Consider the following 26,896-nt stretch of genomic DNA (forward strand, 5'->3'; position numbering starts at 1 on the left):
AAAAGACTGTCCCTTGCCAGGGAGGACTTGGGGCAGTCTCGAAATCCCTATTGCCCCTCGAACCTGGGCTAGTCCATGAGTGGCAGCAGATGCAAGGTGCGAGGCTCCCAAGGCTGCTCTCATCTGCTGTGAATTACTAATTATGAAAGGCTACCGATTACTGTCAGCATGGAGTGGTGAGGTTTGCCACTCTCCACTCCTGCTGACCCAGCTTTTCAGATGCTGCCAAATGTCTAAGGCTTTTCTTTTTTCTTTTCTTTCTTTCTTTTTTTTTTAAATAAGAATTTTAACTCTATGTTTACCAGCTTTTTGAAAATTATGGTGGAGGAGAAGAGGGGAGAGCCAGTACCTTTATCCCCCTCCCCTCTGGCCATGTAATGGGAGACTACTGCACTTCTGCAATAATGCCTCACATCCCTTTGGGAAAAGCCTCTGTATCTAAATGGGTTTATTAGAAACTGCTTTCTAGAGAATCCACCTGACATCTTCATACCAGATTCAGCCTTCTCTAGGCTGGGACCTTCTGGTGTAAGGTGTTGATTTGCTGCTGGAATGGGCACGTTTAGTAAGGCTGACAGCTACTGTTGGCTGAACCTGGGCATTGTCTGTTCTTGCTAGTACCTGGATTCATTCATCTTGCACATTCAACACACTTAGCATATGGCTCAGGTCTTTCAGAGATGGACTAGCCATTTGAGGTGCCTGCTTAAAGTCTCAAGAAAGATGCCTGGACAGTTGGCAGATGGCAGCTCAACCCCTATGGAAAATCACATGTCTTAAGCTGGGGTGTAAACAGGACTCCCGGACTCTTAACACAGCTTTCTGCTGTATGGGCTGTGCATCGGCTCTGCATGGTGTGGTGCCAGCCCTTCCTTCTCCTGTAGCATTCCTGGTGAACGCACTGCAGGAAAGCAGCACTAGCTTGGAAGTCAGAAATAATTTGCTCTTCAAAGGGGACTCGGGGACCTCATATGCTTACAGAGCGGTACAGTGGGGTGGGTGTGCTTGAGCCACACCAGTGTGCAGAGAAAACGTTGCTGCACGGTGGCTGGACTGTCAGCCCCAACTAGTTAGCTAAGTTCACCCTTGTAATTGCATCTTCAATATCCAGCAGAGAGGGGAAGTCTGTTACTTGGGAGATGACCAAGCTATGAATAAGGATCTCTGCACAGGCGGACTGCATACAACCGCGGTCTGGAAATGTTTCAAGAATGGCAAGAGGCAAACTTTCAGACTGACAGACATAGAGAATAAATACAAGATTCAGGGAGGATACTTATGTTTCTGGTCATAGCAGTAAGACAGTTTTGTCTGAAGATGACGAGGGAGGGTTATAATGAAGTCAAAATCTAATTGACAGAAAAAGTATAGTAGGCAACCAAAGAAAGCCTTTAAATAAGAGGTTACGGCCTAAAAATAGCAATAGCAGGAGAAACTAACAGTGACACAACCGGTGAGGGATTACAGAAGGGAGCCTCCAACACAAGTCAATCCCTCTGCTCCAGGCAGGGTCCTTCCTGTGACCCAAGCCCAAATGGGCACTGAGTGAACACAGAGATCCTGCCTCTACTTTTCTATATGTGGGATTTCCTTAAGTCAGATTTTCTAAGACCAGCTTCAATTAAAAAACATGTGGCAAAAACAAGGGGGGCAAAGAAAGATTTATGCTGCAGCTTCTTAATAAAGGCTGAGACAGAAAACATTTTCATTGAAACAAGGCAGGTGGCAAGGCAAAAGATGATCCCGGCAAGGAGAGGGTCCAAGAGGCCAGGGTGTACTTCCCACCTCTAGCAACCTCCTCCTCAGTCATTTGTGCAACTCAGAAGCCCTCACATAACATGAAGGGCATAAATGTCCCTTCCATCTACCACATATACATTTAGACCACAAGCTCTTTGCAGGCAGAGTTTTTCCCTTGCTACAAACTGAGCAAAAGCAGCAAGACCAGATAGCATTTAAATTTCTTAGTGGTACCAGAACATAAATAATTAAAACACAAATGTAAACTAGCTGTAAGAAGGGATGAGTGTTTTTGCTCATGATGCCCAAATCGGAGTGAGAGAAAATAAAAAGGCTTAAAGGTGCCATTCACTAAAGAAATGTGGGAGTGAGTAAATGAATGCAGCAGCCTTTTGATCAGTGGGAGAAGGGATGTATTATAAACCGGGCCAACTAGCTGAACAGCAAGACCAACAAATCAGAAAACCAAATAACTGAAAAAACCACAAAGCTATTTCAGGCCAAATCCTCCCCCGAATATAAGGAGAGCTGGTAAACTTTGTCTATACTCATGCAAAGAAGTGCAGCAAACTTTGATGCTTTGGCTAAAATGCCAGAGCTGCATGCCTTCACCTGAGCAGATAAGACTTGGGGCCATCAATGTTTAAGTAGGTCTGATTTTCCTTTACCTTGTATTTCCCAGCCCTTTGGCTGTTAGACTGCTGGAAAGGATACGCACAAGCTGTTTGGAAGCTCTCTCTGACTCTGAAATCATTGTTGGTCTGATCTGAGTGTTTGGTAGCACCCAGGATATTCGAACTAAAGCAACTCCTTAGGGACAGAGGAGGCTTGAGTAGGAGGGGTGGTTTGCCAGTCTTCGATTAGGAAAGGGCTGTAATGAAAGCCAGGAAGGAAGCCTCTCCTGTCCAAGGCAAATGAGTGGGAGAGTAGCTAGGGAGGGAAAGAAAGGGTTTCCTGCACCTCAGGAGAGAGGCTACGAGACTGAGCATGGGATTATTGAGGGAGGATGGATAATTCTGCACTTGGGAGTATTGTAAGGATAACTCCAGGGAGAGCTACAAACCATTTGGTTACTGTGATAGCAGCGGCTGAAGAATACTGGGGATAAACAGAGCAGTCTGTGTAAAGTGATGGAGACTATAATGTCCAGGAAGGTTAATTTTGCTAAACAATTACTTAAACATTGGCAATTCTTAAGATATTCAACCATTTATTCCAAGGAGCAGACAGAAGAGTCTGTGGGCTCTAGGAATTAGTGGTGAGTCAAGAAACCAGATACAATGTCTTAAGCTTGTCCTAAAGAAAAAGTTCTTCTCTTGTCCTGTCCTTCCTCTCTACAAAAGTAAAAAGGTGGTGCAGGGGAGAAATGGAAATGGCAGACACAGGAGCCCTGGCAAAGAGCTGCTATAATGTAAGGAGAGTGGAATCAACTGGCTTGACGCTACTTCCCCCATGTGCAGTTTTGGGCTGCTAAATCAGTCTCTAAAAGCAAACATCTAACAAGAGAATAAAACATTAACAGGAGGATAGTTGACAGAAGGAAGACAATACACTTAATGGTCATTTTTCATTGCCCTCCTGAGCAATCAGAGCCAACAATAAATGATTGCACCTCCCACTCTTTCAAACTAAATAAATCTTACAGTCAAATATCTGTGGGAGGATGGTTCTCATGACAGTGAGACATTTACACACACAGCTTCATGCTGATTTAGCTCAAGCTGCGTGTTTTTGTGCCAGCAGCACTAAATCATTGCAATCAATGCCCCTCTCCTTTTTTACTTTTTTTAAAGTGATTTATACCAGTTTGGCATAAGGCAATTTCCTCTTGGCAGGAAGCTGAACCAAGGTGAGCCTCTGCGAACAGGAGCAGAGGTACCTAACACAGAACAGTTTTTCCTGGGGATCCAGCTGGTTTGGTTGATCCAGTGAGTTGTGCTGCTTTGTCACATCATGTGTTTCCCCCAAATGCATTCGTGCAAAGCCACTGTCAGTGTTGTTAGCTCTTCATCCTCCTCCACATCCCATCATGTAACCAATATAAAAACATAAAAGCCCAGTGAAACACCAGATCATCTTACAGTTACTGCCATCACCAGTAGGAGACAGAAGCTCCAAAGAGGATCTGAGCATAACTGATCAATACTAGAACTCCAAGGAAAAGGAGAAGGGGCAGATATAAAAGAAAGAAAAATCATAACTGAAGCATCAAGAAAGGAGGGAGGGCAGGAGGACGGGAGCAAAGAGACAGCCAGAGTGGAACCAGTACCATGGTGCTGAATGAGAAAGAGAAGCTAGAAAGGGGATTTCACATGCAAAATTAAAACACAGTGCAATAAGGGAGTATTCAGATCACCTTATCACCTTTCAGTCCATGTTCTCCAGGGTTTCCCATCAGCCCCTGAAACAAAAGAAAGTTCAGAGTGAGACTGAGCCACTGTGAAGACTTGCTCAGGTCTATGACATTGATGTCCCTGATGGGGCTGGTGGCTCAGACCCGCAGCATTGGCCTGGCACAGCCCCAAGGCCAAATGTCAGGCTGCTCCCAAGGCGTGCTCCATCACACATCCTTTAAACATCCGTCATGGGCTGGAGGCGCGCAGGGAAAATGCCCCTGGGTTTCTCCATTGACTTAGACCTGCTGCAGACCACCAGTAGGATGTTGTGTTCAACAGTCCTGTGCCTGGGTCAATGGACAAGCATTACTGCTGCCCATCCTTTCTTTCAGGATAGTCACCATTACCCAAGAGAGGATATTCAGCCCTGCCATGGAGGGACAAGAGCTCACACATCTCAGTTATTCTCTCACCTTTAAGCCTTTTGGTCCTGGATAGCCTATCGGTCCAGCAGAGCCCATGTCACCCTAGTAAGAGAAAGAAAATTACCGAAGTCATTAGGTGCAAAACCCAACAGGTAGCTGTATGTAGTGTGAAATTCCTCTCCTATCTGGTCTCTCAGTATCCCTGAAGAATTGCACCACTGACTTCGGCAGAAGCAGCGTCCTGGCACAAGTCAAGAGACTTTTAATGTGTAGACAGCCTCTAAGTAAAAGAAGCACAAGGTGTTTGCCTCACAGGCGTATGAGGGTAGAAGAGCACCTCCTATTTGCATCCTGCTCTCGCCAGAAAGAGCCCCCAAAGCGCCTTGACACTAGCCACCAGAGAAGTGAGCTGTCCCCCACGATCAGCTCACCCGGACCCACCGTGCTGCTGCTCCTGTGCATGGCCACGGCAATTGGGTAGAGTGTGCTGGATGCCTGGAGAATGTGTGAGCATCCCACTCCTGTGCCACAGGAGATATGGGTGTCAGGGAGTGTGGTCAGACTCCAAACCCAGGAGCGTGGAGTCCTGGATCCACTTAAAAAATAGATAATGGCAAAATAATGGAAAGCTAATTAAGAAACCACCTTGAAGTCTGCAACTGTGGTAGGATCTGAGAAATTTTTTTTCTATGTTCTTCCTACCTTTTGAATGGATTAATTTCTCTCTTCCACTATTTGAAAAATTAAAATATTGAGCTGGTATAAGACAATCCTGGAGTGTACTTATTCCTGGTGAAGTGACTCCTGCTCTCAAAAAGAATCTACCGCAGTATTCCTGAGTTCTCCAGAGGGAGTCTGAGGGTGTGTTAAAAAGGACAGAGTCAAACAGCAAAAAGGGTAATAGTCAAGAAATTTGGCTCACTACTGAGCTCTGATATCTAAAAGTGATATGGGGAGGAGAGAGGGGAAATGGGAGGTAAGGACAGAGGTGTCCCATCAGCGTGGCCATTCTGCTGCAGCGAGAAGTCAGCATGGCATCGTGTATTGGGACTTGTACGAGAAACTGCAACACAGGAGGATACTGGAGCTCACCGTTGCTACGTGTACCTGAGTGTGCATGTACAAAAGAAAGCCTTCAGTGGCCGGCATTTAAACAGGCTTTGACTGCTTTCTGCCCATGAAGAGAGTCAGTGATACAGTGCACCAGCCTTGCCTGCAATGTGTAAATAAACAGGGAAGGCTCTGGTGAAGGAGCGCTTCTCTGGTCGGCAGTCTCGGGCCCGCAGCCATGCTGGGAGCGCTGGGCTGCAGCTGCCTGAACAGATGCCTTTTTCATACCTCCCAGCATAAAGGCTTCTTGTAGAAATGTGTTTACTTAAAGCTTTGCCCACACAGTTAATTAGGAGAGCAAGAGGCTTTAGTTACATCTAATTCTGCTCTTCAGCCTCTCTTAAACAGCGGACCCAAACACCTGCAGGGTGCATGGAGGCAGCCAGGAACCCGGCCAGTCCCCCGGGGGCGGCTGTAGCTGGGAAGGAAGGAAGCACCTGAACGGGGGCCAGCCCGTAGCAAACACCCCACTGCCTTCTCCTTGCTCTGCAGCGTGAGCCCCGTGCTGCAGACCCCAGGGAAGAAGACTGGTGCTGTCCCACAGAAAGGAGAAGGCAGGATGGATGTGCCCCCTTCTCCCCAGGAGCATGGAGGAAGTCACTCTTAGATCAATCCCACTAGAGATGCTTCAGCATCCTGAATTCAGGAGTTGCATGTTACCCTGGAACACAAGATCTGACTCAGTTTGACCTGAATCTCAGTTTGAAATTTTTATCTCAGAGTGGTACCAACAGACTAACTGGGAAAGGCAGCAGCCGATTGCTACTGCTGCAGCAAGTGATTCTTGGAAAAAAAAGCATTGCAAAGGATTGACTTTCTGCCTTAAAAGTAAAGCTAGGAAGAAGCTCACCACAGGAATGATAATTTCTTCATCTGGATGGGAAGGGAGAAGAAATATTTAAAGTTTAAGACAGGCTGGGTTTAGCAGCAAAAGGAGAACTGCTGCTTTTGACCTTGTCCAGCAAAAACATTAGAAGTTGTGGTGTCAGTAGAGGATGACATAATGGATCAAGACAGCCAAGGTAACAGACTCCAGATCACCTGGTGATGGACCTGAATCGTGATCTAGGACATGCAATGCTAGATCTTGGGGCCAAACAGGGGAAAAAACAAAACAGTTTAGTTGCACCTCCCATAGAATTTGGTGCCATTTGGGTAACTGCAGCCAATGTGGGACAAAAACTTCACAATTACAAAGGCAGGTTAGAAAACCACACTCTGCCTGTGGTCATTTCAGATCAGCTCCAGGCAAAACCTGTCCCTTCCTGGCCCCTGTGATCTATCCCAAGCACATAACAGCATGGCACTGGCTGGGCCAGCTAGGAAAGGACAGGCGGCCTCCTGACTCCATCATCTCTGGAAGGATCTTAATCACATTTATGCGTCTGACGTTTCACTTTCTAAGAAACAAATATCTGTGAGATAACAGCAACCAGGTTAAGAGAAATCTTTCCAAAAGCTAGGAGAAATATGATCCAGTTTGGACAATACCTTCAATCATATTCTTTTAAATAGCAATCTTCCTCTTACAGCTCTTTGCCAGGAGCACATCCTTTCTGCTGCTATGGCTAAGGTAGCTACTTTCATCTCCACTAACAAGGGGAAATACAGACCTAATTCCTGGCTCCACGAAAAAAATTCTGAAGCCTTAATCCACCTATGCCCCAATCCCCCATCTGCAAGACGGGTACACTTGTTCCACCATATTCCCTGCTTTCCCCCCAAGGAGTCTAAGATTTCTGGGTTTGGTGCTCTATGTTTGTGCAATGTCTAGGCCAATCCAGGCCTTGATCTCAGCTGACATGCACACTCCTCTAATTTAAGCTATGGAAGGCAAAAGGGGATGGTTTTTAACCATTTACTGCAAGTCAAGTTTTTATGGATTATCATAGCTGGGGAGGAATCATTCTGAAAGAATGCTGCAGTACTAACAGAACCTACCACTTTTTGTGCATGGAAGGAAATAACTTGAAACAAGTTCTGAGACCTAAAAATAAACTATAATATGTTCAGCTGGGCATACACTAACCCCCAAGTGCAGCTGCCAGAGGATGAGTTGCCACCCATCCTTACAGCCATTTATCTCCTGCCGGGGAAGAGCGTAATGAAGCATGGAATTTGGCTGTGTACATAATTACCTGGATTAGGGATGGGATGGTGAGAGTGCACGTAAAATTCCTGTATACCCAGAGGACAGACAGTTCCTGCCCACGGTCTCTCCAGTGAGCAAGAACTGTGTGTCCTTAGATTACTGCTTACAGGGGCTTGCTTTTTAAAAGGCGACAAATCCTGGTGTGGAATGAATATTGCATCTTTGAAGAAATACCCTAGTAAATGTTATCAAAAGGGCGAGATATCTAGGAACAAGGGCACTAACAGCAAACCTCTAATCTGTTCCCTTTTGTTTAGGAAGGGTTTGCCCTCCTCCACCTCCCGGTCTATCAGGCAACCTCCTCTCTCCCCGACGTCGTGCCTCCCCCATACAAACAGTCCTTCTGTTCACTGCCCTGCCACAGGAAGAAGAAAATCTGTGCGTAGTTATGCAGGCTGAAAGGGTTAAAGCCCCGAGAAGCGAGATCTCCATTTGTTTTTGTACTTACAATGAGTCCAAGGACTCCAGGAGGACCTGGGGCTCCCAATTCTCCCTAAAAGGAAAGACAAACCGACATGGTTAAGGCCACTTTGTAGACAAACAGAGGCTGAAAGGCAGCTCAGTGTTTCAAGAGCTTGAGGGGAGGGAAAAGACCGTCCCTCCCCCTTCCGTCCCCCCCCCCAGCCCCTTCCCCAGCCAAAGTGTTCGAGAGCTTCCATCTTAGCGAGCGCGCTTGCGAGCGCAGCCTCTCCAGACACAGGGCTGCTTGTTGTTCGGCAGTTATTTGCAGGACTGACTTCCCCTCCCAGGAGCAGGCTGGATAAAAGAAGCATTTCACTGTGCAGGCAGGGGAGCGGGTGGGAGCCTGCCCCAGGTGAGATGAAGACATGGGCAGGGAGAGGGACCAGGGTAGGGAGGGGGCATGGGGACAGCAAAGCTAAGGTGGGAAGGGAAGGGAAAGCTGCTGCTTAGCGTTGGGAAAGGTGTTTTGGGAGTGGTTAAGGAACAATAAAACTCTTAAGAAAAGGAGGGCTTGGATGAAAATTAAACTGGATAATTTGGGGAGAGGGTATGGCACCTTCTGGTGCTGGCTGATGGGCCCTGGGAGTGTGTTTGGCACATGGGGTGCTCCGAGGCTGCTCCTCCTGTATCTAAGAGCTGGTTTAAGGTGGGGAACCAGCAGCATCCTCTGCACTCTGCCTCATCCATCTGGGCTCCTGCCCAGACCGTCAACTAGCCATTTCTTTAATTTTCAGAAAAAGCCCCTAGCCTTTGGGCTGCAGCTTGCCTGCAGGGAGGTGGCTCAGCACCTCTGTCCCTGCAGCAGGAAAGTCTCTGCAGGGAACACAGCACTTGCTTAGAGGACGAGTCGCTCTTAATCACACTGCAGAGAGCAGGAGACGGACTGCAGAGATTTCCTCTTGGGCTCTGTGCCCATTTGCCACTTCTTACAGACTGCTCCCAAGCAGGGCATTTTGGAAAGCACCAGCTCCTCTCAGAGGCTTTTCAAGAGCACCTCAGAGCTCACCATTTTGAGGGACGGACTGCTGTCTGGGTTTGTGGGGCTGGTTTGAATTCCCAGCTTCACCACAAAGTCCCTCCGTGCCAGCTTTCCAAAGACATGCAGGTACCAGGAATGCCAGCAGGTGCTTCATGGCATTTCCAGGCAAAGTGCAGCAGGGAAGCTGTGTCAGACCCACACAAATCACCTATCCAGGTCCCTAAGTACTTTAGCAATCGCGATCATCAGCCTGTCCCCGTGTCTCCCTTGGTGGATCACCCGCTCCCTTGCCACATTGACAGTGTGTTGCTTGTCAGGGCAAGGACCTGCTCTTACACACCTCTGTCTCGGCAGGGCCTCTCAAAACAAGTGCATTGGAAATACTAAACTCCCCATTGGCTCAGACAACCCTACCCCTGCTCTGGATCATGCTGGCTATTTTCTTTGACAGACCAACTTAGTTTATGGTGCACATCTGGTGGAGTCCCCTTCAGTGCAATAAAGCTCCCCTTTTATGGAAAGATTTGCCTAGTGAAAGAATGAAAGAGAAGGGGATGCAACGTGACTAAACGTGCTCAGCCTCCTTGGATAAAGGGTTACGTGTGTTTATTTTATGGGAAGTGGAGTAAAGGACTATTGGGCAAGCACACACAAAAAGCGTTTCATAATCTCAACCAGCCTAAAATTGCTTTTTTATGGCCGGTTCCTTTCCTGCATACTTGGGACATCTGCGGAGCAATTGTTCCTCATGGGTGGGATTTCTGCATCCTCAGAGCTACTGTAATAAGGTCGGCTTCAAGCTTTTAGTCGAGGCCTGGCATTACTAGGCTCAGCAAGAAGAGGGAATATCCCCAGGAATGCTGAGCACAGGAGCTGCACGGTAGCCTGGATTTCCCAGTAAGCTCTGCAGGCTCCGAGGGTGGCTGGGATGCAGACTGGGTGGATGGTTGGCTCTTGGTCCTACCAGTTGCAGGAGGGACTGCCTAGATTTCTGCATTAGGTCATGTGGGTATTCCTCAAGAGAAAGGGTAAATGGGGAAACGCACGGCCTCACGTTTAACACAAGATGATTTCCTCTTGGAAGAGGAGGGGGTGGACTCCCCTGGGAGATGTGAACAGGACTAGTCGTTAATTTGAGCCATTCCCTGGCCTGGGAAATGGAGAATTTACAGGTGCTCTTTCCTGGCTATCAGTAATGACAGGCTGGTCCCTGACCTTTGAGGGAAATCGGGCTCTTTCCTCCTTTTTTCAGTGCATGAACCAGGCACTGGGACAAGAGACAAGGACATGAATCAACAGTCCTTTCCCATGTCTAATTCCTGTGATTAAGAGACTAATTGGAGTGGCTAAAGCGCTCCGGGAACGGGGATCTGGAATGTGATGGCTCGACAGTTCTCAGCAAGTTGGTAGGAGGGAAAAACGCCCCTGCGGTTGGAAGAGTCTTTGCTCTGTCTGGAGGGGACGGAAAGAAGATCAGAGACTGTCGGCTTCAGCCATCCCCATGTGACAGCAGAGGCAGCAGCAGCGTAAGTGCTCAGTGGATCAAATAGAGGATGGGGCAGTTCAGGACCCGTGGCAGCCTGCCCGCCTGCCTACAATTTAGCTGCATACTCCACCTAGCAAACTCGGCATATTTGTGTGTTCCACAAACAGACTTTCTGGCATTTTTCTGCGTCTGTGACTCCACTTGTGACCCTGTGAACCTCCCTTTAAGTCAGCCGAAACAGTCTGTTTTCATTCTACAATCTCCAAGGCACATTAATATTTAAAAGCCGTTGATAAGATGAAAGAAGAGCAATCCTTCTGGATGAATTAACGGAAGGGACATTTGCTTCTCTCCAATGCTCTGGGAACTGGCATTCAGCTAACATTGAGCACATCTTCTGAATGGGGCTTAGACAACTTGCAAATTCAAAAGAAAACAAAACAAGTTATTTGGAAAAAAAAAAGTCTTTCTGACCTCCAGGATTCCTGCTCTTCCTGGTGGGCTGGCTGGAAATAGCAATACAATCTAGAAAGTCTTCTACTTTGGGACTACTGATTCCACTCTGACCCATGGTTTAAGTCGACTGAAGGATGAGAAAAGTCCTGCAGAAGTATTCCTTGGGAATCTAATTCTTTCAGTTCACTGCATTTGTGACTCTTGTGCTGAATTCCCACAAAGGCTGGAGTGTAGCTGAGCTTGGCTTGGTGATTAGAGTCGCTTGTTAAAATAACTTTTATGCTGCATATATGACGAATGTGAACTTGAAGACACGTGCGGAGTGGGTTACTTTACACAAATCATTCCATCAAACACCAAGAGCAGCACTGTGATTATGTGTGAATAACCAAGACAGCAGGAATTTCAAAGATGAATCAGTACTGCTCACATGCTAACTGAGGGATAACCAACAAAGTAATTCAGAAAATAATTTAGAATAATTAATACATCTGAGAACTTTTGCAATCCAGAAGGGCATGTTTTGTGAGTAGTAGAAAACACAGCACATACCCAACTGTTTAGTATTAAGTGCTACAAGAGCAGAGCAAAATAAACCTTATCAGCATCCAGCTGCTTCATGGTCTCTGACCATCCCGACCCAATTCCCAGGAGACACATCCCATTCTTAGAAAGCCAGCAGGGGTCAGATGAAGACCAGAGAAAGGCCAAGAACTCAGGAGCCTAGAGACTTCTCCCACGGTAGTCCCTGGGCCAGCTGAGGCATGAGGCAGGGCAGCACAAGCCTGGGCTATGGTGTCTGCCTCTCAGTGCTCCCAGACACCAGAGCGGGGAATCTGGTGCTTCTTGCACCAGTAGTAACGTTCACTTCAGCTGAGGAAAGGTACTGAGCTTGGACTACTTTAGAAGCTTACTTCTACAGGCTAGTGAAACGCAAACCAAGTGGTACCAGCTTGCTAACCTGCATCACAAAATGAAATGTGGTGAAAAGGAGAGGAACAAGCCTGTTTCTCTATGTACCTCAGACCTCTACACAATTGAGGGTTTGCATGCACTCGAGCAGCCGTCTGTGGTGCCTTATGAAGATATGTCCCTCTGTCTCCAAGCCCATATCTCCCTGCTATGTTCATACGAAGCTTCATCCAGAGCACACTAGTCAACAAGGTGATTCCTGTGACTGTCACAGGTTTTGCATCAGGCCCTGTGGTATGGACAACATGCTCCAGCTACTGCCTGCTCATCCCTACCTTTCCTCTCGATTTTTCTTTTAGTCATACCCTCAGGATGAGAAAGCATCTATCAAGACCAAGGTGAGAGAAAGGCAATTGGTAGAAACAGAAAGCAAATAGCAGCATGATGACCTCGCAGTTACAGGATTTTGAGTCGAACATGAGAATTTGCAGCATGCTGGGGCAGGGCAGGGTTGTACATTCATTTCTCAGGAGGGACAAAATCAAAATGCTAGCAGCTACCACCAAACTTAAAAGCTTCTTTCAGCTCTAACTAGCATGACACAGTACAGTGTGCTGTCTACTAGAACAGAAAGAAAGAAGGGAAAAAGCTATCAACTTACTGGGTTCCCATCGATGCCTGGAGGTCCTCGTTCCCCAAAATCACCAGGAAAGCCCTGAGGAGAGGACGCAAACATGAGTGTTAGTTACTGACATACCATGGTGTAAAGACAGTCAGCCTAAAAACTACTCCCCTTGCAATCAGTACAGCACTTTGGTAGAGAGTGGGTCACAAGGAAGCGTGGGCCAGCCAGCCTGCTTGTCCTCATCCAAACCATTCTTGCTCCACCAGCACATCCGCTCAGCAAGAAGCTCTACAAGGCCAAAAGCTCTGATTCACTGCTCTCTCCTGGGGCCAATGAAGGGTAACCAGAAGTACCGTTTACAAGGCTCAGCCATGAGCTGCACAAGAACTAATGGGAGCCTTGAGAGGAAGAATCAGTGAGCAGACAGGAAGGCTTTTTCCTTGGCCATGCTATGAAAAGCACCCAATGCTGAGGCTGCCGGACGCAACTTGTTCACACCTTGTCTTGCAGGCTACGTCCAGCCCACAATCAGCCGTGCCTTTTCTTAGCACCAGTTGTCAGCCCTGGGCACGCTTCATGAGGCAGGCAAGTCTTTTGCAGCGCCATGTAGAAAGACAACGTGAGTGTGCATAGCAGAGAGAAGGGGTAGAAATCAGTGCTTCTGTCCTCCTTTTGGTTCACCCAAGTACTCCAGTATGTCCAACAAGGAATATACAGCCTTGAAGATTATGTTGTATAGTTTACACGTGAAAAGATAATCCCACATGTGGAAGATCAAACTCTGTATTTAAAGATACAGTGCTTTCTACCCTCTTTCAGGAAGAAATATCCTACTAATAGGATACTTCCTTAAAAGTCAATACTTCTTTAAAAGTCAATCCCAAATCCCTTATGTTCTGGAAGAATTTATAAACCTCACTGCAATGACTATTTTCAAAAATGGATTGTCAATCTGAATTATTTCATCCTGCCTACTAACACAATCATTTTAACAGTACCCCCTTCTCATAGGGTAGCTGAATAGCGTAATGCCTGTTGGAGCCCATGCAGATGCTTAATGGAGCTGATCAAAGATGCCTAGTGAATTCACTCTAATGCATTCACGACCTTTCAGCTTGCCAGGGGAACAAACGGTTCCAAGCTCATTACGGTCCACACCCCAGAGCTGTGAAAGACCATGTTTACTACATGAAAAAGTCACCACAAAAGACTTCTTCATCATCTCATTATATCTGATACAAATTTGGAAGACTTCAAACAATTATAGAAAAGGGAGTGGAGGTACTGAGCCAGAGCCAGAACATGGTGGTGTGACACGTTCTCTCTTGCACTCTTAGACAGACCCTGTGCTCCCCTAAGACCCCCCAGTTCCCTAATACAAACAACTCGTACAGCAGCTTGCTCTTCCCTGTCCTGTCATGCTCCGTCTCCTTCAGAAAGAGCTCAGCAGAGGGGTACACAGCCTCTGTGGTTAGTAAACCCTCTTAGTCACTATATCGACATTTTCAGGGAGAAAGCAGTTGAGTTTAAGATGGATTGGACTCAATTTTCCCCTGAGATTGAACTTCATTCAGCAAAGGACTGGCAGGGAGCAGGCTGCCAAGAGCTATCAGGAACCAGCTCAAACATCAGCAGTTTCAGTGTTACTCTGAACTTCAGCTGCAGTGGAAGGTGCTTTGGGAAGGCTGTGACACTGAGGTAAGAGAGTGCTGTGACTCTCCACTTCTTTTTCTTGCATGCGCCTTAAGATGGAGTGAGATAAAATATGACACAGCATCCACCTCCTTTGACTCTGAGCCAAAAGGAAAATCGTTGTCTGCTAAAGGAGCTCCCCATGGACAGAGCATATGCAGAGCCTAACCCTAGGCTCTGGCTCCTAGACTTGATCAATTCAGCCAGGGCTAAAATCTTGCTTTAATCTCCACACTACTCTGACTGTGGGAATCAGGATGGAAAACTATGGAATATATTTGCATATAAAAGGCTTCCTAACCAGACCATCTACATTTGTGCTTCAGTTCAGAGTGGGAACTTGTGAAGCAAAGCTCTGATCACCCCTGCTCCCTCTCCTGTTTATGGTGGAGCAGTCTTAGAGAGTAACCAGCCTTGCTTAGAGGAGGCTACACCAGAAGACATACTCCAGAGACACACCAACAAGCTGCAACTGCTAGTGGGTGTGTTATTTCTAACTCATACTAGGAGTCACAGTAAAACTGCCTTACACCCTTCTCTGGCTCCACCAGACCGTGAGATACAAAGGACAACACTACCACGTTCTGGGCTAGCTAAGAGCTTAAGAGACGGGGATGGAGCAGACAGGGAGAGGATGGTTCTTGCTGAGCCAGAAAGATGCTCTCTCTCCCTCCCTGCTCCCCTGTATACTACAAACACTGGTTACCTTGAAAAAGCAAACCTGAGGGAGGCAAAATGCGACAGCCAACAGCATTTGCTATCTGGAAACCCATCAGCAACACTGAAAATTGAAATGATCGCAGTGGACAGAACAGGAAAACTATACTGGGAAGCTCTGCAGTCAAAGATGTCATCCAAGACCTCCCTTCACCTTTGAGGGTTTACAACTGCTGGTCAACACAACTAGGTAAAAAGTTACTTAGTCAAATCTAAGGTGAGACATGGGAGACAACCAAAATTTTGCCACTGACTTCAGAGCCAGCATTTCACCTCTTCTGTACCAATTCCCTACAGCATTCAGCATGTGCTCCTGAACGGACACAAGATATCACTTCCTCGCTTAGACTCAATACTTCTATTTTATGGGCATCACTGCGAATAGGAAAGTTGTCTGCTTTTTTCCAGCTGGGCACTACATCCCTCAAGCCTGTGCACATGCCAAGAAGCTGTGGTAAGCAACCACTGGAAACAGCCTTCTGCCATCTAGAGACAAAGACGTCAAATATAACGAGAAGGCAGGGGGGCTACAATTTTCTTAATGAAAAAAAGGGGAAAAATAGCTCTGCCACATGCTGAATCAATAAGATCAGAACAGAGATGTGTAGGGAAAACTCATTGCTTAGACAAGAAAAAAAAAAGAAAAAGACTGCCTTGGAATATTTTGCTGTTTACAGTCATACAACTTGCCAAGGAAAATATGAGTCTGCACAGACTGATACTGTACTTACGCTGCCGCAGATTTCAGTCACAGCCTTCAGCAGTCCCCCAACTGCATCCTTCCTTTCTCAAGAGGGCAGAGCTGGGCACAGTGACCCATGGATGCCACTGAGCAGCCTGGCCCTGGGGCTGCTGAGGTGTCTTCTGTGAAGCTAAGGTCTTGCCAATGTGCGAAGGTTTTACTACTTTGAATAGTACAATTAAATCAATATTGCTACAGCAGAATAATATCATCTAGAGGAATGCTTGCTCCAGACTAAAAGCATTTTCTAAATTTAGTTTAAATCTCTTCCAACGTGATATAAACAATGCACTTTTCTGCCAGAATAAGAGTAGCCAGATAAAGAACTATTTAATTTCATGTTTCCCACTAATCTCTTTTTATGCCTCAGTTTCTAGAACTAACCTTGCTGCTTAAAGATAAAGACATAGGAGATTTGAGGCACTTGGTAATAGAGTTAATAAAAATCTAGCTTTTACATAGGCTTTCCAACAGTAGATCTCCAATTATTTAAAAAAGCAGATTATTTCTGTGTTTTGAAGGCAAACAGCTGAGCACCTGAGGTCACTTGGCCAATGCTATGCAGTAAGCAAGAGATTCGACAGTAAAACCCCTTCACAGCACGCTGTGACTCTCTCCACAGAGCTAGGGTTTCTGCCCATTCTCAAGATGGGATGGAAAAAGGTCATAGTGGGAGGAAACAGAGAGAAAACCCAGAACAGTGTGGGCTGGCATCATTGCTACAACAGCCAGGCCCAAGACAACACTTGGCAGCAAAGCCCTGTCCTTGCCAACACCTGATCATCCTTAACACTCCATCTGCTCTGCTGGCCTGAGCACCCCTCCCAGCCTCAGCTCACAGATCTCTGGGGTGGTGGGTGGTCCCCTGGTACTTTTTGGCCCGAGCTATAAAACAAACCTAGTGGAGGAGACAGATGGAAAGAGCGGCTTCAATTCAACTAACCCCAGGCATCCCACCCCAATATTTGAGCTTGACAACACAAGTATTAACAGTCTTTTGCACATTAAATGAGACCAAGGCTGGTGGCTGTGGCATGAAGGAGGATATTTCAGCATCCACATGGTCTCCAAAGACCCAAACCAGGTTGTGAAAACTATCCCAACACAGTCCTGTGCACAGCATGAAACAATCAATCTTATAAGCCCCTAATGAAAAAGAAAGCACTTTCTTTCCATGGGGTAAGCAGTAGCAGTTTAAACCACAATAACAGTTCCAGTGACCACAGTGTCCTAATTTATTGGATCTCACATGTCTGTAAAAGCTATTTTTTCAGTGCCTCTTCCCTTCTGCGTGAGCCTAAAGGACAGAGATGTTCCCCAGGAACAAAACTAGCACTATTCAACCGAAACAAGCAGCCTAGGAATTACAAGCAGACTTCGTTATCCCATTTGTTTCATTCTTGTAAGCAGCACTACCTCTTCTCTCCCGTGCATTACTCCAGCAGTCTGAGGAGCCCAAAGTGAGGAAGAACACATGGGGCAGGAAGCTCATTTTATGGTGCTGGCGGACAGGCAGGTCGCAACTGGCAGCCCATTACAGGAGACTTGTGAAAGAGATTAAAGAGCCCAGTGCATTCAGAGTCTCCTGACCTTCCCAAAGGGAGTGCAGAGGTTTTTTTGGTACAGAAAATCCACCATTTTTCAGGGTACAGCTGTTTTTCCAGGAAGACTGGGCCCTGGAAATTATGCTCAAGAATTGGGACGGCAAAGAAAAACACCCTAGTGAAAAATACCAAGCCGTGCATCCTGCCCGCTCTGTGGAAGGGAGGGGACATGCAGAGAAGGGCCAGGACCAGCAAGGGATGGCAAATGGCAGCAGAGCTAGGAGAAAAATGCTCGACTAACAAGTTCTGTTGGCCGAGAGCCAGCTGGGTGCTCCTTCGCAGTGGCTGAAGTCAGGCATGACAAAACTTTTGGCTCTACCTCACAGCTGGGAAATACAGAGAGGAGGTGGGGAAAAAAAGTCCAGCTGAATGGATTTCACATTGTCTGAAGGAGAAGTTCAATGAAAGAAGCAAGACGAAGCTTGAAGAGGAGTTGAAGAAAAAACATACAAGCAGATACTTTGTACTAAGCAAGATCCAGGTGCTTCTGTGCTCTCCTGTCCCCACCCCAAGCAAAGCTTTACAGTGGTTGCACAGTTTGCCTGCACTGCACTCAGTGAAGCTGAGGAACCGCTATTAGAGAGGAAATTGAGACAGAGAGAGACGCAAACTGATTTATCGCAGGTAGCACTGAGAAGTCCGAAGCTGAGCTAGTAACTAAATCTCTGTCTTTGAGATTCTACAAGAGCGCCTTAATTCCTTTTCATCCACACTCCCTGCAAAGGGCATCCTTTCATACGCCAGGAGACTCCTGCTGAGAACAACCAGACCTAGACAGACGCTGGAACCAGCTCCTCCTGCATCAGGGGATTACATCCCCCTCCACCTCCCCTTCCTTTCTTCCTCTGCTTAAAACAAACAGAGCAGCCTGCCCTTTCTTGCTGTTCTCAGCCAAAGGGCTGCTCCTGGTCTGAGCAGACACCACCACTTCTTGCCTCTTGTCCCTGGAAGCAGCTGTCCTCAGGGAAGCAGGGACCAGCGAGATGCACCATGTCCTTTGCTTCCCCAAGGCCTTTTCAGGTGTGCACATGTGGGTGGGTGTGTTGTATGTATACAACATCTGATTCAGTTTAAAACACTTTCCCTGATGGAGTAAGGGAGGCAGTCTGGCAGCTGCTGCTCTGAGGAATCCTGGCAGGTCTTCACGCCAACAGAATCCTTCTCCAAAAATAGGATTTTATTTTCCTGTTGGCTGAAGGTGAAGCTGCTCAAACCAACCAGCCCTCCTGTCTTGTCTGCGAAAGACTCTATTTGCCAGTTGGCTCCAGCCAGGTGAATCACTGGCCAGGAGTCTCCCCAGGGATGGAGTTTGCAAGTCAAACAATTTAAACCAAAAAAAAAGAAAAAGGTGGTGGTGGGGAAGCAGGGCTGAGGGTGAGAGAAGGCATTCACTGGAAAAAAAGAAGGAGAATAAAATAAACAAGTGTAGCTTATATTGGCAGCTTACGCCTCTGAGAGCATTCTTGGTGGAGAGAGCAGACATGAGCTGCTCCACAGGTGGGCGCGAAGGCAAGCAGGCTGGCTCAGACCCAGCGCTGGTTCCTAGAGCAGCGAGAGTCACCCTAAAGGGAGCCTGGCAAACCCTGTGCTCCCGGCGTGCCTCCTCACTAGCTTTAATTCACGCAGCTATGCAGGAGCCTTTGCCTTCTGCTCAGTCTAGACCTGGGACTGTGACAGCTTACATCCCTGCAAAGGGAGATGCCATCCTCAGCTGGGTACGGGACGGATGGCCTGCTGCAGTTCTGCTCCTTGGTCACCCAAAAGGGAGGTTTGCTTTCTCTCCCTGGGAGACTTCACAGCTCCATGTCGCATCCTCTTTGGATAAAGATTAATGGCATTTTTAAACATAACTATCCCTCCAGCTGTGGGAGCACAGCCCTCCAGGGCAGCCCGTTCCACCCAAACACAAGCAAAATTCTCCTGAAGCCCCTTCAGCCAAACATCAGTGCAGCTAACTGACAGCCCCTCCACCCTCTTGCCCATTTGCTTTGTTCCTTTTGCGCTTATATATGATCTCTTCCCCCATCTGTGGGGCTCCAACAGAGTGCAGATTACACAAACCAAATTACCTAATGCTGAAGAGCACTGAATCTGCCACTGCTCCTAATTATTTATGGCCAAGATTTCCACATCGAGCAGCCTTCTATTTAAGAACGCCAAGCAGCTTTGGTCGAAATGTTTTCAGACTCAAAAGTGATAGTTGCATTATTTTTTCCTTATAATTTCTAATGAAAATCATTTTTGGGCTTTGATCTGATTTATGAATGAACACTTCCCCGAAGGAAGAAAGATGCTCTTGTGCTTAGGAGACCTTGGTTCAATTCTTCACATGCTTTTTGAATGACGATGGACAAGTCACTTAGTGACATTCTTGGAAACAAATCATCTTTGGTTTTTTTCTTTTCTTTCTGTAGAAGTTATGGGCCTTGGCACCTTTCAAACCCTTTTCCCTGTGTTTTCAGTACTTAGTTATGCCTATTCTTTAAAAAATGAAATACCTGCTAATATTGTCCACCTTGCCAGGTTATTTGGATGATGTAATCATGAACATAGGAACACGTGCTGATATCAGAGTGATAAGTAACAATGCAAGCACCTCACCACAGAGATTTGGGAAACTCTAGGCATGTGGAATACATCTCGGGCCAAAAAGAGATGGTGACATTTGCTCTGGGCTCACACCTGCATTTCAGAGTGGTGAACCAGGCCCAGAGGGAAGGAGAGACCAGCTGCCCAGTTTCAGTGTCCAACTTAAGCATTAAAAAAGTCACTGATTGCTCAAACAAAATCTATTTTAAAAATTTAGGTTAATAAAGAAAAACTATAGCAAAGAATTAACTCAGATGGCTAACAGGAAAAACCCAATTCATGGGCTAAAACTCTCTCAGTAACAGAGGAGTTTTGTTGATTACTAATTTTCAGGACCTCCACTTGACTTTTCATGCAAGCAATGATTAAAAGCATATTTTTTTTTTTTTTAATCAATCAGTTCCTGAAGAAGGCACCAGACTTTTTGATGCTATGCTGGGGTATTGGCACAAGACAGAGTGAGCTAGGACAAGTCCTGTCCATCAATTCCTACAGGCCATTTGTGCTTCTTCCTGCAGCTTATCTTGTGGATTTACCTGTACAAATAGGTCCTCAGCCCACGCATTTCTCCACTAACTGTAGCTGGCCACATCTGAAAGCACATCTCTATATGCACAGCGCCTGAACCTGAACTGGGACACCAGCTGGGAAGGAACGCTTCATGGATTGGAGGATAAGTTCACCAAGTGCTCAGATGAGTCAGGCCCGAGCAGTGAAGCTATGTGGAAGAGTAAATATTTATTTTCTGAGGATATACACAGAAAACATCATTTAGGATCAGTTAAAAAATCATTCCCATTTCTTTCAAATCTTAGGAAATGGCTTGTGGACCAACACACTGAACTACCACCTAGCTAAGTGGGAAGCCACAGTTTACCCCCACTTCTTTAGAAGTTTTTCAATTTTAATTACAATGTTTCTTTACAATGTTTCTCAATGTTTAAAGAGAAGTACAGCTCTATTCTTCCTCCTTTTTTTGGTAGGTAACAAGATCTCAGTAATAAAAGAGACATGGCTGGACCCTTACCAGCCCATGTGAGCCATGATACTCAGTGCCGTAGGTGAGACCTCTTAGGGTGTATGCCTATGTCATGTTTCTTAAAAGAAAAGCCATATGGGCTGCCTCTTTGCACCCCCAGGGAGCCCACTCAAGTCAACTGGAGTTTGGCATTTATTCGTTAAAGAAGAGGTACTTCAAAATGCTGTTACCAGTTTCCCAAATCTCAACTTGTGTGGTGCAGGAGACTCTCACTTGGTTCACTCCAAATGCAAGGAAGGACCTCAGCTGCATCCAAAGCAGAGAAAAGACTGGAGCAAGAAGAGAGGAGTTGTTTATCGTCTTAGTCCCTACAGAGAGGAGCAAAATTTATTTTCTCAGTAATTTGCGGTTATGCCAGCCTTTCCAGACACATGGCAAAACATGTCCCCCCATTGTTTGCACGGACAACAGCTGAGACTGTGTAACTTGGCAAAGCCCCATGCACTTACGTTCACCACTAAGTTATCTTAGCCATATATCAAAAGGTTAGGGGAAGCTGTAAAACAAAACCTTCCTAACCCAAATGCAGCCCTGCTTTTTGCTATCTAGTGTGTCCCACAAGGCAATGCCTTTTCATACAATGCGACAGCGTACCCATGGTGGTGGGGAGGCAGGGGTATCACATGCACTTCTAACAACTCATCAGATGAAGAAAAAAAGAATATATTGAGACTTGGTGTTCACTGGAGGCAGGAGTTAAGACATTAACGTTGTAAGTCAACATGGAAGAAGGCAGCAGACATGAAAAATAGCCTGGCAAGAAGGCGCCACCGCATTACAAGCTGAGAGCTGGCAAGGGGGACCCCGACTGTGGTCAGCTTATGGAAAACGGATGCCAGATTCGGCAGCTTGCCACCGCGTTGATGCTTGCAACAAATACTGAGACTACGTTAGAGTGGCTGCCAGATCACTGCTGGCTCTCTCAACCTCCACGCTGTGGCTGACAGGCAGAGGGAAGGGAGACTTCTGGACTCACCTGTGCACCGATCCCTAATACTTAAAATCCACATGCCACTTCGTAACACCTCTTCCATGACATCTGAGCAGTAATCCTTGGCATTTACATGCTAAGCTTCAGCTACTGAGCTCAAAGGAGAGCCGAGTGTGTTATCTCTGTTTTGCACACAGCCAAGAACAGCCAAACAGCTTGTCTGAAGCTGCATGCTGTGGGGAGAAACCAGGTCCCATATCCTCTTCCTCCTCCTGTGCAGTCACCAAGCAATGCACCATCTCCCCACCTTGCCTTGGCAGACTCCGGCCATTCTCAGAGGCAGAGGCGTCAGCCTTCCTGGCCACACATCCCAAGTGCAAACCCTCCCTCTGTGCCTGCTACTTACACAGTCTACTCCACCTGTCAAGCTATCTCCTCAGAGCAGCACTTCAGCAGCCGGTTGGCACTTGCCAAAGGCTGTGCAGAGCCTGATGGCAGAGCCTGTGCTGTCAGGAGATGTTTCCCTCCCTTGCCTGAGGTTAGCAGGCAGGCAGAGACCCCCATCACAGCACCTGACAGCTGGTGGGACACAGCTGCGTATCACTTACAAACATGAGCTGCAGAAAGACAAAAGAAAGAACGGTAATGATGAGCATAGCTAGACAGGCAGGGAAGTCAGAGTGGCTGCTTGTGGTATTAATGACTCGCTCATGCTACTGTTACCTAAACCTTCCAGCCCTGGGGTTGGTCTGATCCTGTGCTGTTTTGTAATCCAAACTGATGGACCCTTTGGGCCAGGGCTTTTCTTTCATGAGGTGTTTACACAGTACCCAACATGGTGAGGCTCTGTGTGTTCAACTGAGCTCCAGGCATGGGACTGGCAGCACCAACAGGTTCGTAGAAAAATATAAGGAAATCTCAGCTATGTTTGGCTAAATTGTGAACAGACCTCAGACAAACCCAAGAATTACTAAGTGTGTCTTGGAACTAAGCTTTGCTCCTTCCTTTCTATCTCCTTTAAAATAATACTACTAAAAACCCACATTTTAAGCAAAAATCAGGTGTAAGATAGCGCAGCTGGTACAGTATTGATATTCTACATGGAAAAAGAGGCACAAGCACACATCAATAATGAAGATGAACAAAAAAAGAGCTCAAAGCTCTTTGGATATATTTCCTGGAAGTTCACCTTTAAGTCTCTTTCTCTAAAAGGGCTTGAGAACTTCTGAAAATATTACATTCTATTTGAAGTTTAATATAATCTGCAGTGCAGACATTCCTGATTGTAGCTACCCATCTCCCACAGCGTAAGAAAATCATATCACTTTCAGCTTTGTGCTTCTTGAATAATGACTAGCTGTATCTCCTCTTCTTGGGGGTTACCTCCTTCAGTGAGTAGATATCCTTTCTAAAGATGAACTAGGACTGACGCATTGCCTATGCATGCCAAGATAGAGGGTACCAACAGCTTCACTCATTCCTTCCCCCCAGCACAGTGTGGACCACAGCCCTGCTGCCCTCACAGCAACGGGGCCTTTTTTAATCCTCTTTTTTTTTTTCTTTGCCAGCTGTTCAACTGAACACCACAAAACCACCATAAAAAACTATTCTTTTTAGCCACTGCATTGGCAAGACTGAAGGTTTAAGCAACTGGCTGCTTCAGCTCCAGGTCTCCAGCCTACCTCTAAAACAGGCAGTAGATCCAGAGACGTACAGACTCATGTTATTTCAGTTTCCCTAGTGCATTGCACTTTAATCACAATTCTCCCCCTAGCCCACCTCCAACCGTCTCCTTGCTCAGGAGTGCGCCAGGGCCCATATGTTAGAAATGCAGAAATGCACTTGCTTCCTACATTGCTGATGCACTGCAGGGAGAGCAGAGCAGGAGGTGGAGTCAGCTGTTTCCACGACAGATTCACCATGTCCCTCACAGCTCTGCAAAACTTAACTTCCCTGGAAGGGTTTCAAGATCTGACTCATGTCCAGTTCTTCTATTTTAATCATTCCCTCTTACATCATTCTCGGAGGCCCACGGTGTCACATGCAAACTCCCCCAGCCCCCTGCTCCTCCTCTGCCGAGCAGTTCATCTGTTGCCATCTCTCATCCCAAACAAAACTAGGTAGAAAAATGTATTTGATACCAACTCCTTCCCTCCTCTCCAAAGCATTTACCAGGTTTGGATGGCAGCTAATAAGGGCTTCCAGGAGCTCTCCATTGCAATGACAACACTGAAATAGAACAGGAACAGTAGCCACACCAGCAAGTCTAGCAGCGCGGGGATGCGAGAGACCAGAACAATCACAGCAGGCTCACTAACACTGGAAGCCAGCTGGGAGACAGCACAGGCCAGGAGATAAGTATTGGGAAGGGAACCAGGTCAGCTGGTTCTTACTTTCCATTCTCCAAGTGACTTCCTGAATAACTCTGGATGTCACTTGATCTTTTTGTTCACGCTCGGAAGTACAAATCATCAGCATCGGTCCATTCAAGATTTCTTATTAAACCTGATATCATGAAACAGGGATGAAGCCAAAACTCTCTGAAAGAGCCGAGTGGAACAAAGGTGCTCATGCGCAGCTGTTTAATCCCTTCTCTAGATCCCAGCCTAAATGCCTCCATGGTTGAGAGATTCCCTGCTGATCTCAGGGGAGCCCCTTGTTTGTAACAGTGACCACCAGACTAAAACCTCTTGCCTGGAAGATTACAAACGCTAGCCAAACAACAGCTGGAACACTTTGAGCCTCCAGTGTGCTCTGTGCAGAAACAAGGCAGAGAGCAGAAACCCTGTACCTAACGACAGTTGCTTTGTTTGTTTTAATCTGGTCAATGAGTCATCATTACATCGACTGGCTCTCTACAATTATTCATCACAGAGACCAGCGCTTACAAAACTGTTAAAAGCTGGTACAGATTTCCACTACCCTCTCCCCCCCGCCCCAAAAAAAAAGTCTGCTCGACCTCCCCCCATCCCAGAGAAAGACGAACAGCCAGCTGAGATGAATGTGGCCCTGTCAGGATGTTTGCACGGTTTTTACTGTGAGAACACCAGCAAGCGGTAGGCGTGGGACTCCTGAAAAGCATGCATTCGCATGCAAGGGTGACAAGGGGAAAGCAGTGGATTTTTCCGTGTGTGGGTGAGTGGACATTTTACAAGGAGCCTGTGAGTACAATGATGTCAGGAGATCGAGAGAAACTCAGGCTAACATGAAGGACAAGGTGCAAAGGCAATGAGACACACCAGAGCATGAACGTGCCTGATCTCTCTGCGGACTCTTGGAGCAAAATTTTATACATTTTGCTAAAGGAAGCATGCAGAGTTGCTTGGAAGAAGGCTGATGAGGGAAAGGCTTTCCTTTCTGTCTGTTCTCTGTTTCCTCTACTCATTTTAGTACTTCTCCCACCTGCTTTTATTTTGCTTTTTGCTTAAGTCAGCACAGACCCCCTTCTCCTATGCAGCTCTCACAGTTTTCACCTTGTATTCAGCCCTACCTGCAAACACTTCTTCCTCCTGGCCAAGCTCTCAAATCTACATGGTCTCCTTGCTCCTCAAACATGTCTTCATCTGATCTGTTACTGCCTTAACTCTGTACCACCACCAAGGACAAAAAGCTTTCCATACAAAAGTGCACTTGCATTATACAAACCAGGATGGTACAAGGGTTGGAGAGAATCACAGTGAAAAGAGGCAAATATGATGAGACTGGTGGGAGCACAGAGCAGTAGATGTAACAGAGTGAGCACAGACACCTGGGAAGCTGCAATCATGATGGGGAATTAAAAAGTACATTCAGGGAAGAGGCTGGCCAGAGGGGAAGGGGTTGCAGAAGAGAATCTGAGAAGTGTAAGATCCGAGGGAGCATGGAGACAGTGTGAAAAAGAACAAAAATGCTTGTGAAGTGGGCAGAGCATGGAAGAAAGGATGAGAACAGTATTTGTATCTTCAGTTTTCTTCCTGCTTGAGAAAAGAGACATGGAAAGGTTTGTTCGATCTCCCCGTTTAGTTCCTATCAGAAGATAGGAAGGGACCCAGCCAAAAGTCAGATGTTTTGTTTCCAGTTTCATTCAACAAGGTCTGCATAATAGACGAGGAAAAACTTTACCGGCCTACCCATCTTGCCCCTCTTCCCAGGAACTCCAGGGATCCCCTGCAAGGAAAACACACAGAGAAAAAAAAATAATAGGTCTGGTTGAGAAAGCAAACAGCCAACCAACAATAGAAAACAAAACTAGAAGAGAAAGGGGAATGCAAAACAGGCTAATGACTGCGGCATTGTTCAGGAATCAAAATGTCAGCTACTTGCAGTCAGCTGCGAGAGCAGAAGACAATTAACCTTCACCCACTAACTACAGCCTTCCCTGAGGACACATGCAGGCAGCATCCACACCCAGGGCAACAGGCTGAAGCTGTGCTTAGCAGGAGCAGTCATTAAGCTACTTGTCTGGAACCAAATGAAGGCCACCGCCAAGGCACTCACTGGAGAACTTCTGTTTATGTTTCTTATTTAGTTATACAAGCATTAAATCAGCAACTCTAGAGTGCAGGGTAGTCCCCTTCCAGGCAGGCACACACACACACTCACTCCCACATGCTCCTGGGGCCTCTCTTGTTTCTGGAGCTTGCATTTGAGGGAGAAAAAGCTGGAATAAAACAGTCTTCATCTTACAGCAACCTTCCTTAGGCGCTCTTGCAGTGGGAAGAGGGGGTCCTTGGATGGGTAGAGATCAGGCAGGTGGGGACACATGGGGAGAAGAGCAAAAAAGCAAGGGATGTCCTGCAAAGCTCTGAACACATGGGTTTGGAGAAGGCATGATGAAAAGGTTGGGGGGAAGGGAGGACACATGGCAACAGCAGCCACAGCTGCCCCTTCACAGGCCCCAGTCTTGACTGCCCAACTCGA

The 26,896-nt window shown here is 46.7% G+C and overlaps 1 protein-coding gene across 1 annotated transcript in view; it reads right to left on the bottom strand.

Annotated features, from left to right (window-relative positions):
* The window catches only part of COL27A1 (collagen, type XXVII, alpha 1), a 165,584-nt gene that overhangs the window by 82,086 nt on the left and 56,602 nt on the right, over window positions 1-26,896 (bottom strand). Inside the window, exons 13-16 of the mRNA XM_010571135.1 lie at window positions 12,720-12,773; window positions 8,212-8,256; window positions 4,550-4,603; window positions 4,097-4,141 (exon numbers count right to left, since the gene is read on the bottom strand). Of these exons, the coding sequence (XP_010569437.1) occupies window positions 4,097-4,141; window positions 4,550-4,603; window positions 8,212-8,256; window positions 12,720-12,773 (198 nt within the window). The remainder of the gene's footprint in view (window positions 1-4,096; window positions 4,142-4,549; window positions 4,604-8,211; window positions 8,257-12,719; window positions 12,774-26,896) is intronic.

Source organism: Haliaeetus leucocephalus, unplaced genomic scaffold (assembly GCF_000737465.1).
Source record: "Haliaeetus leucocephalus isolate CR32 unplaced genomic scaffold, Haliaeetus_leucocephalus-4.0 Scaffold306, whole genome shotgun sequence".
In the NCBI taxonomy this organism is placed as follows: Eukaryota; Metazoa; Chordata; class Aves; order Accipitriformes; family Accipitridae; genus Haliaeetus; species Haliaeetus leucocephalus.